This window comes from Chaetodon trifascialis, chromosome 14 (assembly GCF_039877785.1).
Source record: "Chaetodon trifascialis isolate fChaTrf1 chromosome 14, fChaTrf1.hap1, whole genome shotgun sequence".
Lineage (NCBI taxonomy): Eukaryota > Metazoa > Chordata > Actinopteri > Chaetodontiformes > Chaetodontidae > Chaetodon > Chaetodon trifascialis.
This window is the reverse complement of record NC_092069.1, coordinates 2,300,291-2,312,904: the sequence shown is the minus strand read 5'-3', so window position 1 is coordinate 2,312,904 and position 12,614 is coordinate 2,300,291. Positions and strand designations below refer to the sequence as shown.

Genomic DNA, 12,614 nt, shown 5'->3' with positions numbered 1-12,614 from the left:
TTGTATTTTGGTTTGATCCACTTCCTGTAGAGAAGCTCTTAATTCTCTTTCAACTCCGACTAAGTTTGTGCCATTGTCGGATCTGATAAGAGTCACTTGTCCTCTTCTACACATGAAGCATCAGATGGCATTTTTACAGGAATGCGTGTCCAGTGTGTGTGAGACTTCAATGTGCAGAGCATGTGTTGTTAGACAAGCAAACAACACACCATATCTTTTGATGATACTGCAACCTCTTTTGACCTCTATAGGACCAAAATAATTGAGCCCTACATCAGTAAAGGGGGGTTTGTCAGGGAGCAGACTGTCCACTGGCAGGTCTGCCATTTTCTGAACTTGAGCTTTTGCATGATGTTTTCTGCACACAACACGAGACAGAACTTTTCTCACTGCTGCATTAGCTGAGGGAATCCCATATCGCTGACAAAAACGAGAGAGCATGAAATTTGTGCCAGAATGCCCAGTCTTTTCATGTATGTCTTTTAACAGCAGGTTCATGGCATGAACATCCTTTGGCAGAGTTATTGGATGTTTTGATTCTTCTGGCATAGCAGATCTATTTAATCATCCACCAACTCTCAATATTCCATCTTGAAGATATGGGTCAAGCCTGTAGACTGGACTTTTCCTCTTCGGCATCTGTTTTCCTCCTTCTAAAGCTGAAATCTCAGCTTGGAACCTGCAACGCTGGCAATACTGAACAACCTCCATTTCTTGTTCAACTCTTCCACAGTCAGAGGTCCTTGGTATGATGAAGCCTGAGCATCACCCTTTTCTTCAGGTGACCTTTAATAATATATTATTATTATTATTATTATTATTATTATTATTATTATTATTATTATTATTATTATTATAAGGTGCTGAGAGCTGCAGAGTGGGTGATTCCCCAAGCTTCAACAAAGCAAAAGGTGTCAACAGTCACACCCATAGTCCAGGAGGAGATTGGAATGGAGGGTGTTTTTCTGCTTGTGGAACACATTGAGGAGACACAGTTTGGCATTGACAGCCATCATTCCAACTTGTTGTCACTGGTTGTGTCTGTGTTTCTCAAGAAATGGCTGCACCACATTGCCAAACTCACCTCTCTTGACCTGCAGAAAGGGAGCATGAGAAAGAAGCTCTGCAAAACAGTCCTCTTTCAGGGGTTTTAGCTGTAAAACTTTCATGGGCAAATTTGTATGTGTGTAAATATGGTTTGGGGCAGGGATGTCATGTTCTTGTGTTAACTAGTGTTAACTTGAGAACTTACATTTACATAACATTTTATTCTCTCTCTGCTTTGCACAGCCTTGGAACTCTCTTTCTCTCTCTGACCTGATATGAAGTATATTGATACTCCATATGATTTATATATATATATATTATCATTTTTTGATATATAACTTTATATGTATTTATATGTGTGTGTGTGTGCGTGTGTGTGTATGTATATTGGTGCTGTCAATCGATTAAAATATTTAATCACGATTAATCCCATAAGTGTCATAGTAAACTCGTGATTAATTGCAAATTAATCGCACATTTTTATTTTTATTATTTTATCATTTTAATACTGTTATCAACATAGAAAAGTGGATAGGCTTGCTTTGTGCAAATGTTTTTTATTGAAAACAACAATGTGATTTGTTATATTTCACACTAACATATAATGCTCTTCTTTTTATCCACCAGAGGCTTATCAACCCAGCCTCTTATTTCTCTCCAGAAAGAATGAACATTACTTGGCTATGCCTGCAGTAGGCTTGTTCTTAGTTGCGGTATCTATATGCCTCTGTTGAAAGCCATCCATTGTTACCTGGTTTTGACACGGAGGTGGTGGAGAATTCGCATTTGCCGTGTTTGGCCATCAAGTGGGATTTCAGCGCTACAGTGATAACTCAGTTCACACCGACAATACACACAGATAACTTTGGTCTTGTCAGTTGACCCATCTGGCAACATTTGAAAATAAACTTTCCATTCAGAATCTTGTTCGCATCCATATCGGCGTTTCGCGCTTGACATCCACACAAACCGGTAGCCTACTTAGCCTTTACAGCTAGCGAGCAGGCAAGACCAAACACGTGTGTGGGGCGTGCCAGTTGTTTTTTTTCTGTAAGGGAAATTCTCCGTGTTACTTGTTGAGAGTTGCTAATTCTCTGAAGAATTACAGACTCGGTGTGATGAATCAGGTCTCTTTAATACATGCAGCATGGAGGGAAGACTCATGCAGAGTGTTCTCTCCAGATCTTCACAATGTCTTGGCTTTTATACTTTTCAACAAAAGGACAACTGGTTATCACACACAAACCTGGTAATCATAAACCTTCCTTCAAAGACAACGACCATTTGGGGGAGTTCACTCATCCTGTTTCTTTATGGTTTATACTATACCATAAACTCCTCAGGTACAGTGAATTGTACCTTTACCTTCCCCCTCTATCCGGTGTCCCCCACTGAATGTCCTTTGATCCTCTTTCTCCCCTCAGTGACAAAGGGCCATAAAGAGTTTTACAATTCATAGACTGATTCCCAGGATTAGTAAATCATCTAATTCCTACATTTCCGGTTTACAATTGGATCCTGTAGTTTTCTTAACGTTACTAGCAGTGGCCACAGCTTATAAAAAAACTACAAGTTCATTAGGTCACAAAGAGCTTTAATCGCGCGATAAAAAAAAAGGATGCCATTAAAATTGATTTGCGTTAACGCGTTAATGACACGATATTTTTGACAGCACTGATATATATATATGAGAGAGAGAGATTATATTGATACTCTATATATGATTTATATATATCATTATTTTTTTCTAATACATAACTTTTATATATGTATGAATGATATTGATACTCTGATTTATATATATTTTCATTTTCTATTAGCATTCTATATAACTTCTATCTATTGTTATGTTTTTTAGAGAAATATAATGTATTCATTAGTCTGTATTTTATTTATGTATGTAAATATATTTATACACGCACATATATTAGTGTGTGTGTGTGTGTGTGTGTGTGTGTGTGTGTGTGTGTGTGTGTGTGTGTGTGTGTATACATATATGCATAATGTGTGTGTTTGCAGTGTTTGCAAAATACCTGTCTACAGTCTAGGCAATATCAGAATATTCTATTACTGTTAATCCCACAATGAATATTAAAATGTACAAATTTGGTCTGTCTCCTCCTCCTCCTCCTCCTCTGGTAGCTGGTTTCTGTCTTGGCTCGTGATTTCCCATCTTTTTTTTGTATTTATTTTAATTTTCCTTAAACTTGAAATTTTTAATTTTTGGCTGAATTGGACATCTAAAGACATATTTTATGGACAAATATTTAAAAGTTGTAGATGACCCTTGCGACCTCTGATATTTCATGGATACACTCTGCTTTGGCCTACTGACAGAAAAAGCCTGCTTCGGCCTGCCAACAGAAGCTAAAGCTAACTAGCACCAAGATGCCTCTTTTCTCCACAGATGACCTCTACAAACTTCTGCAGCAGGTTGCAGTATTGGAAACTAAAGTTCAGCATCTGGAAATAAACGCAGAAGTGAACGGACCTTGTGGAAATGACAGCACTTTGCCGCTGACTCAAAACAGCGGACTGGAAAATGCTAACATCCAGCTAATTAGCGGTGATACAGCTCCCACGAAACTAAAGGGCTGTGTACTGGGCAATAAATCTGCCAGTATTAGTCACTGCATGAAAAGTAACATTTCCATCAATTTCCGTCACTGTATATTGCCGTGGAAGTTCTCTCTCAGCCCCTGTGACCATGAGGTGTTAAAATGCAAATGTAAATGCTGCAAGCTATACAAATGCAAATTGGGATTGTGTGTGTGTGTGGATAGGTGTCCTGACTCTCCAAAGCCTTTAAATTTCCACTTAAATTGCTAAATCAAATTGTGAAAATTATAGCATCTACAGTTCTTGGACACTGGTCACAATTTTTCGCATTTTGCCACCACACCACCAGATAAACAATGCTTGCGTGATTAGCTTCCTCACCTGTGGAACATTCTCCCTGCACACCTGAGGTCTGCACCAAGTGTCAGCTCATTTAAATGAGGGTTGAAAACATTATTATTTGCTAAAGCTTTTACTTAAAGTAAATATATTTGCTCAATGATTTTAATCATTCTAAATGCTAAATTATTGTCTTTTACTGGCTTCTGTTTTTAATTTTCCTTTAAATGTATTTTATTTTTGTTTTTCCTATTCTCTTCTAATTTCTGTCTTTCTTTCTCTCTTTCTTTGAAATTATGATTTTAATATATTTTATGCTTCTGTAAAGCACTTCGAATTGCCTGGTGTATGAATTGTGCTATACAAATAAATTTGCCTTGCCTTGCCTAAAATCTTGTATCATAGCTACATGTATGATGTTTGCAGCAAAAAAAAAAAAACAAAAAAATAAAACATGTAAAAATCAGTTTAGCTTTCAGAGAGTTACGATGGATTAAATGCGCTGACACTTCATTGCTCCTGCCAAACAGCACTGAGTGGAGCGGGTGACTGGTCCAAGATGGCGGCCCCACAGCTCATTAGCGCCAATAGGCAGTAGCGGTTGATGTGGTGTCTACTCTTAATATGTCTATGTGTAGAACTTGTCTTCTGTCTACTTTTGATTTAATTAGTTTTCATGGTTGGGGGGCAGACAAAGGGCTCTATTTTCGATTCCGCTGCTGGCGCGGTGCAAAGTCAGCTCCGCTTCGCTGATGGGGCATGGCGGCACAGACTTTGGTATTTTCGTGCACTGCGCTGCCGGCGCAACCTCTCCCCCTTCTCATCTCAGTCCCACCCACTGGTGCAACTCGGAAGGAGGGAGGGGAGAAGGCGTAGAGTGGGTTTGACACAGCCAAGTCCAATCTTCACCAATCACAGCAGCTCCTCATCTCACCTTCAAAAACACCGCTGGCGAGGCGCATAACAAGTTTCGAGGATGACTGAGCCCACGCAGGAAAGTGTCCGACGCCCAAACTTCTCCCAGGAAGAGACTGACGTTCTGGTCCAGGAGGTCCAGGCTCGCTCGAAGCCGGAGTGCCCGGAGAGAACCTATGCATGCACGGGAAGAACATGCAAACTTCACACAGAAAGGCCCTGCCCGACCTAGGGATCAAACCGGTGACCTTCTTGCTGTGAGGCACGTGCACTACCTGCTGCTCCACTGTGCCGCCTAAACACATGAAATGTTCGCTAAAATAGTCCAGGACTAAAGTCTCTAAAAAAACACAGTTCGACAGCTGTAACCAACTGTAAATGGCCCCTAACAGTATGTTCATCCAATAAACAAATTCTGAGATACAGTTGTGGCCAGCATGAACCAGCAGGGGCGCTAAAGGGCCCTGTTTGCGGTCTGCTTGATTTTCTGCGCTGACCTGTTGCTGGGCAGACTCCGCTGAGAGAGAAGGTAAGTGTGGACGCTAAGTCATGGAGGGAAAAACCGTGGTAGGAAAGCGAGAAAACAACCTAAGACGTTGAAGAAGTGATTTTGGAAGGTGGTAATAAGCCACCGGTTCTGTTAATGTTTCGCGGTGTGTTCTGCCGTTGAAAAAGAATTGGACAGTGTTGTTACTCCATCGATGCTTCGGTGAATTGATTAACAATTGAGCTAATAGCATAGCGAACCACTAGCTTGTAACTGACACGTGTGTGTGTACTGAGTCCAGTGTACCAGTCGGAGTAATTGTTAGTGAGTGTTTTCAAGTCGTGTGTTTGATATGTTTATATGTGTTTTATTGTGTTAAGTTCATGACATGAAGTGTTGTTAAAATAAATACTGTTGGTTAAATTGTCTTGTCATTACTCAGTTCCTGAAAGGGGAATATATTTTATGTGAGTATGACATGATCAGAATTCTTTTGTAAATGCCAAATAATTCATTTTGAGCAAAATACTCTCAGAAGTGCACTGAGGAGCCTTAAGACAAAATAAGGTTAATATCAATATAGAAGCAGCTAAGAACATGGATCATTGAAATTGATGAGATCTCATTCATTCAAATAGAAAATAAGATAGAAGCACTTTGTGATGATTTACATTAATGTGTTCTGTACTGTATGTGCAGACTGGTTTTTGTACTGGATTCAATGCTTAGAATAAGCTTCTACTGATCGAGATGGTGAGCCAGACCCGGCGAGAACTCCTTGAGGTGAACGTCTGAAGCAGTGTGGCCAGCTGTCTCAGCCTTCACTAAGAGGACTCGACTTGGTTGATTCGCTAGGATTTCCAGATAAGGAAATTACCATTGCTCACATTTATTCTACCCGGGTAGAAAATAACAAAAACACACTAACAAAGAGTAACACAGAGACAGTGCAACTGAAAGAGAACTTTAATGAACAAGAACACTCAAGAACACTCTATCCTTTATTTTGCTACTTTTCTTTTGTTACAAGAGGTCAATTCTTTATATTTGGGGTTACTTGTCTATTTTGTATTGTACCGTTCTAAAAGTTGCTTTTTGTTAAATTGTAATAAACCTGCTGGCTGTTTGTGACTTGCAAATATATCTCCTTCCTCAGAACCTAGTTAACAACTTAGCATTGCCTTGGTCCAAAATCTGAGCAAGTGCTACACAGTCATAGTGTTTTTCCACCCCAAAATAAGTATCAAAAGAAATTTCAAACAAAAAAACACTCTTAACAAACAAATGTCCACAATAAACCAAACTAATAAAGGAAGAGCCATTAAATTGACTATAATGGGGGGACACACAACTATGGATATCCCCCTGGGTTAAATTGTGGAAATTAGCGCGTCTCTGACGTCATGAAGGTAAGGAGAGGTTACTTAGCCGAGAGGAGGAGTAAAGTACGCCTCACTCCTCCACTGTCCTCATGGTGCCTCCTCTCTCTGTCTCTCTCTCTTGCGCGTCCTCCTTCGACTCTTGCCGTACGGATCTCTCCGGCCCACCGAGCGGTCACACGCTGGTCCCTCTACCTGTAGTGTGTCGCCGCCGTGTCCTCCCACTGCCACCGTTCAGCTCTGTCTTGCTCGCTTCTGAGCGCTTCCTTCTAGTTTGTTGGTCCTACCATCAGGATTGCACATTTGAAAAGTTCCTGGTGTCGACAGTATCTAATACAGGGTCCATTAGTTTAGTTTAGTTTATTCACATCATCCAGGAGATACAATTCATGATATATATAACAAGCATTTTTACACGGTTGGATGTGTGAAAAGGGTCACCCCAAGTAAGCTATTTAAAGCTTTTAATAGGGGGCCCGGTTTTCCATGAATATAGGATATTGGCCAGATATCCTTATAATATGGACAACATACAGTTGTACCATTGGTTGTACTGTATTTTCATTGCTTGATGACATTGCTTTCTGTATCTGCTGATTGTCTCACTTCATTTAGAAGATGCTTGGTCACTTATGGATGCATTTTCACCCACCCTTTGCTGTGTTGAGGTAGTGATGTGTGTCTAGTGTACTCATTAACACATTTTTATCCTATGTCAACACCCCCCCCTTTCTTCATCAGTTCAAGTCATACTCAACAGAGGTTACACACTTTGTTCACAATTACACACTTTCACATGGCTTTTCTTTCACTGGAATGAAAGAAAAAAGTGGTGGAATTGCGTGAAAAAAAAGAGACATAGAAAATGAATAACATAGATATAATGGATAGACATACTGAAAATAATATAAAGCAGTTAGAATGACATAAGTGACAATATTTTTGAGGTATGTGTGTATAATGTGGTAATGTAGGAATATGCGTGGTACTAGCCCACCCCCAACAGGGTGGAAGAATGTGGGCCAACCTTCTGTAAAGATTGTGATGTTGTTGTTATTGTATTGTACATGTATTCTGAAAGAACGCTGGTCCAATGGTTGATATTTATTGAATATTTTTTAAGACAATCTAATGCTAATAATGCTGCTAATAATTCTTGATATGATAGATATTGAGAAGTTTATAATTTGATGAGGAAATGTCGAGACAAACACAAACATTTGTATTTAATATTGTTTAATTCAATTTAATTTAGATGATTTAATTCATCATCTAACTGACATGCAAAACATTGGTAGGTCATCATTATATGAATTGTCAAATTAAGAGAAATCTCATATTAGAGTAATGTATATTTTATGTGAGTTAAAACACATTTAAACAAACTTTTATTGGTATCAAACAAAAAGTCAATTTTTTCACACAGACATATAAATTCAGTCAGCCATAATGAAACCGCTTTTTCAAGAGAGTCATGATTTAGTGCCTGGATTGCTTTGGCCATTCACTGAAAGACTTCCAAAGGAAGGGTAAAGGAATTTCAATGTCCATCTTTTTATTGCTCACTCTAATGTATGGTGCTGTGCTGTGGGAAGTCCTTCTCATTAAATCAACACTTTCATTAAGTCCTCCATACAGATGTGACTGCAAAGTACTTATAAGATTCTTGGTATTATTATTTAGATGCTCCTTATTAAAAGCATTATAAGCCTCTTGAATCTTCAGTTTGGCAAGGTCCTTATACTCAGACACAAATTTCTTTGTCTTCTCAATATGTTGTTTTGAAGACTGCAAAACATCTGCATGGATGGCATCAACTTGTGAAGCCATTTTCAAGTTTTCATCTTGTAGGTATGTAATGAAATTCTCACCTTTTTCAGCAATCACCTCGACAAGGTTGTTAGCAGTCTTGTGAAGCAAATCGAGCATTCCATACACTGAATGTTTTAGCTTATCATATACAAATCCTGTGGATGACTTCAGTTTGTCCATGAGCTCATTTCCATTAACAACAACATCAATTCCCGGCATGGTGAACTCTATTTCCCTGATGTATCTAGAAATCTCCTCCATGATGCTGGCAAACCTTTGGATTGCCCGGTCAGTGGCTCTTGATACAGACCGACGAGCTCGCTGGAACATTTCCAGGCTTGAGAGATTCTCTTCAGATCCAGGCACCGTAAACTTTGTGTCACTCAAAATCTGTGTGATTGCATTTAGCAAGGCATAAATCTTATCTACACTGCATTTCAAGACTTGTCTAGCCTCATGAGCCAAACTGTCTATAACATTCTGCATTCTCATGGATATCAACCTGTCAGAAACCGTCATATACATGCCTTTTCCTTGATCACTGATGTGTTTGATCGAATTCTGTAGTGTATAAGAAGGCAAATAGATTTCATGATGGGCTTTGTCTATGATATAGGAAACTGTGGTTTTCAGCTTTATGCCACCACGGTTGAGATCAAAGCCAAAATGGATGGTGTGATACTTGTTAATGAACTTAAGCACAGCATCAGTCATAGCAGGAATCCTGTCCTTGGTTCCTTCAATCACATCATGGAGGAAGTCCCAATTCCATGACATCTGTAAGATTAACTTCTGAGAGTTTCTAAGTGTGGCTTTGGCAGTAAAAACATCAGTATCCTTTTCAGGAGTAGACTGAAGTTGAGGGAAGACATTTGGAAAAATATCAGTTAAATTCTGTCAAGTTGCACGACATGTAGCATCAATCTACCTGTAGATTTAAAAAATGTTTGTTGTTGACAACAGTATGCAAATAAAAGGGGTTAAAGAGTATCTTACCAGGCAGCGACTGAATAGTTTTCCATACAGCTGTGACATTGACCTCCGCTGAAGATGCAAAGCAAGGAAACCGGATGATGGGGAAGACATAGATGCAGTAATTCCTTCTTTGTGGGATGCAAAGCGGAAACTCACATCAAAGAATGTTTGGCTGGTGATGTCAACATTAAGAGTATGATGAGATTCCCTATAAAACAGAGAAACAATTAGTAGAGGTATTTTCTAGTGCTTTGGTCAACCTATTTGTGAGAACTGTATAAATATGCAGAAAATCCTATTACATCAAATCAGCCAGAGGGGTTTGGCGCTTCATCCTGAGAAAAAATAGCTATATTTATTTTTGCAGCTCTAACAGCTCTCCTAACCCACAAATGTTGGCCAATAATTTCAAACTTAAGCTAAAAGGTCACTGGTTTACATTTGTTATTTCAAGTATCACAAATCACTAGTAAATCCACATATGGTTTTATACACAGGGCTGCACGGTGGCGCAGCAGGTAGTGCGCGTGCCTCACAGCAAGGAGGTTGCCGGTTCGATCCCCGGGTCAGGCGGGGCCTTTCTGTGTGAAGTTTGCATGTTCTTCCCGTGCATGCGTGGGTTCTCTCCGGGTACTCCGGCTTCCTCCCACAGACCAAAAACATGCTCATTAGGTTAATTGATGACTCTAAATTGTCCGTAGGTGTGAGTGTGAGTGTGAATGTTTGTCTGTCTTTGCATGTGGCCCTGCAATCGGCTGGCGACCGGTTCAGGGTGTACCCCGCCTCTCGCCCATTGTAGCTGGGATAGGCTCCAGCCCCCCGCAACCCCGAAAGGGATAGGCGGTATAGATAATGGATGGATGGATGGTTTTATACACTTTAACTTATGCATAGCCACATTTACTTGTCTACGTTGGCCAGATCCCAAATCTGATTAAATATCCATTTTGGTTGTCCTGGGCTACACACAAATAGTAGCAATTCACCAACAGCTGTTTGGTAACAACCAAAAACTAACAACTATCCATGAAGTGGGAGAATGACTAATTTAACTTTACCTTCCATTCCCATTTTCCCAGGGGTCAAACCCTTTTGGAGGCTATTTCCACACAGCTTACTGATGTCACAATTTGTATAGTTTGTATGAGTATATTTTGTTTCTCAGAGAGACAGATGCATTAACACCATTTCAACATCTAGATAGATTATTTCTGATTTCAATCCATCTGTTAGGATCCTACTTTAATGTCCTCTCCCAGTGTGTCTCCTTGCCCTTTTATCCTAGTGTTTGTTGTCTGTCTGTTTCTCCCCTGTCTCTGCAGCTGGGTGTTTCCCTGCACCCAGGCAGCTCCGCCCCCTCAGGGGCTCAGCTGAGAGGCATGTTCCTGATTAGGCATAGTACTTAAGGAGAGAGCCCTGTCCTACCTGTGCCAGATTATTCCTCCTCTTTCCATGGCAGTGTCTGGTCATTCCCAGCATGAGTACTACGTTTCATTTCCTCCTCTCCTCCAGAGTTCAGGTGATGTCTATTGTCTTGAATTGCCACTTAATTATGTGCTCCTATGATTGTGTCTGGCAACCACCACGAAGAGATATCGCTCCTCGTCGTTCGCTCACCACACTCACCCTTGGTGCTAGGACACCCCTGGCTACAGTTGCATAACCCACACATTGACTTGGGACAGGGAAAAATTGTGGGTTGGAGTACTCAGTGTCATGCTCGTCTTTGTTCAGCCCTTCCTCCTACAGGGGGAGCCGCTGAGTGTGTGAGCCCTCTCCCTGAACCGCTGGATCTCATCCTCGTTCCTTCAGTTTAACACCACCTCAGGGGGGTTTTCAGTAAGGAGTGGGCACTGTCTCTGCCTCCTTACCGCCCTTATGATTGCGCCATTGACCTCCTCCCGGGCGCCCGAGCAGTACATTGAGGATTCACTGGCTGCAAGTATCATAAGGCTCTCTACCTCTCTTCGTGGTGCTGGCTTCTTTTTTGTGGAGAAGAAAGACAAGACTCTCAGACCGTGCATAGATTTCTGGGGCTTAAACGAGTACCCTCTGCCTTTGATTCTCTACAGCAAGCCTCCATATTCACCAAGTTCGACCTGTGCAATGCGTACCATCTGGTCCACATCAGAGAGGGAGATGTGTGGAAGACCGCATTTAACACTCCATTCAGCTATTTTGAATACCTGGACATCCCTATTGGTCTCACTAACACTTCCGCTGTATTTCAGGTTCTGATTAATGATGTGCTCAGGAACTTCCTGAACAGGTTCGTGTTTGTTTACCTGGATGACATCCTGGTTTTTTCCCATTCCTTGGAGGAACACCAAACTCATGTCCAGCAGCTGCTCTCCTGCCTGTTGGAAAACTGTCTGTTTGTTAAGGCTGAAAAATGTGAATTTCACTCTAGCTCTGTTTCCTTCCTAGGATTCATCATCCAGGGGGGCAACCTGAAGGCCGACCCTGAAAAGATCAGGGCAGTGGTGGAGTGGGCGGTCCCGGGGACCTGTAAGGAGCTACAGCGTTTCCTGGGATTCGCTAATTTTTATCGCAGGTTTGTCCAGGACTACAGCAAAATAGCCATTCCACTGACCAAGTTAACTTCCTCCAAAGTGAAGTTTAGCTGGCCAGCCACCCCCATTCTAGTGCAACCTGACCCCTCTAAGTCTTTCTTTGTGGAGGTGGATGCTTCAGAGACTGGGTTGGGGGCTATGCTGTCTCAGTATGCCAAAACTGATAATCGTCTGCATCCCTGTGCCTTCTTCTCTTGCCATCTCTCTCCTGCTGAACAGAATTATGACGTGGGCAACCGTGAACTGCTAGCAGTCAAACTGGCCCTGGAAGAGTGGAGACACTGGCTGTAGGGAGCTGAGCAGCCGTTTGTGGTCTGGATTGACCACAAGAACTTGACTTGACATCAAGTCAGCCAAGAGACTCAACTCCTGTCAGGCCCGTTGGGCTTTGTTTTTTAGCTGGTTCAATTTCTCTTTGACCTACAGACCTGGGTCCAGAAACACTAAGCTGGATGCATTATCCCAACAATTCTCCACCACCGAAACGGAGGCAGAACCTGAGAACATTCCCCCCGAGGACTGGGTCAT

At 41.2% G+C, this 12,614-nt stretch overlaps 2 protein-coding genes across 3 annotated transcripts in view; one reads left to right on the top strand and one right to left on the bottom strand.

Moving 5' to 3' along the window:
- Positions 1–12,614, top strand: part of alkbh1 (alkB homolog 1, histone H2A dioxygenase) — a 246,835-nt gene that overhangs the window by 48,719 nt on the left and 185,502 nt on the right. The window lies entirely within an intron of this gene.
- apoba (apolipoprotein Ba) overlaps positions 7,999–12,614 on the bottom strand; it is a 43,302-nt gene continuing 38,686 nt past the window's right edge. Inside the window, exons 26-28 of one of the 2 annotated variants that reach the window (XM_070979941.1) lie at positions 9,816–9,848; positions 9,535–9,721; positions 7,999–9,390 (exon numbers count right to left, since the gene is read on the bottom strand). In XM_070979941.1, the coding sequence (XP_070836042.1) occupies positions 8,206–9,390; positions 9,535–9,721; positions 9,816–9,848 (1,405 nt within the window). In that variant the 3' untranslated portion in view covers positions 7,999–8,205. The remainder of the gene's footprint in view (positions 9,391–9,534; positions 9,722–9,815; positions 9,849–12,614) is intronic. The other variant, XM_070979942.1, reaches the window with a different exon arrangement.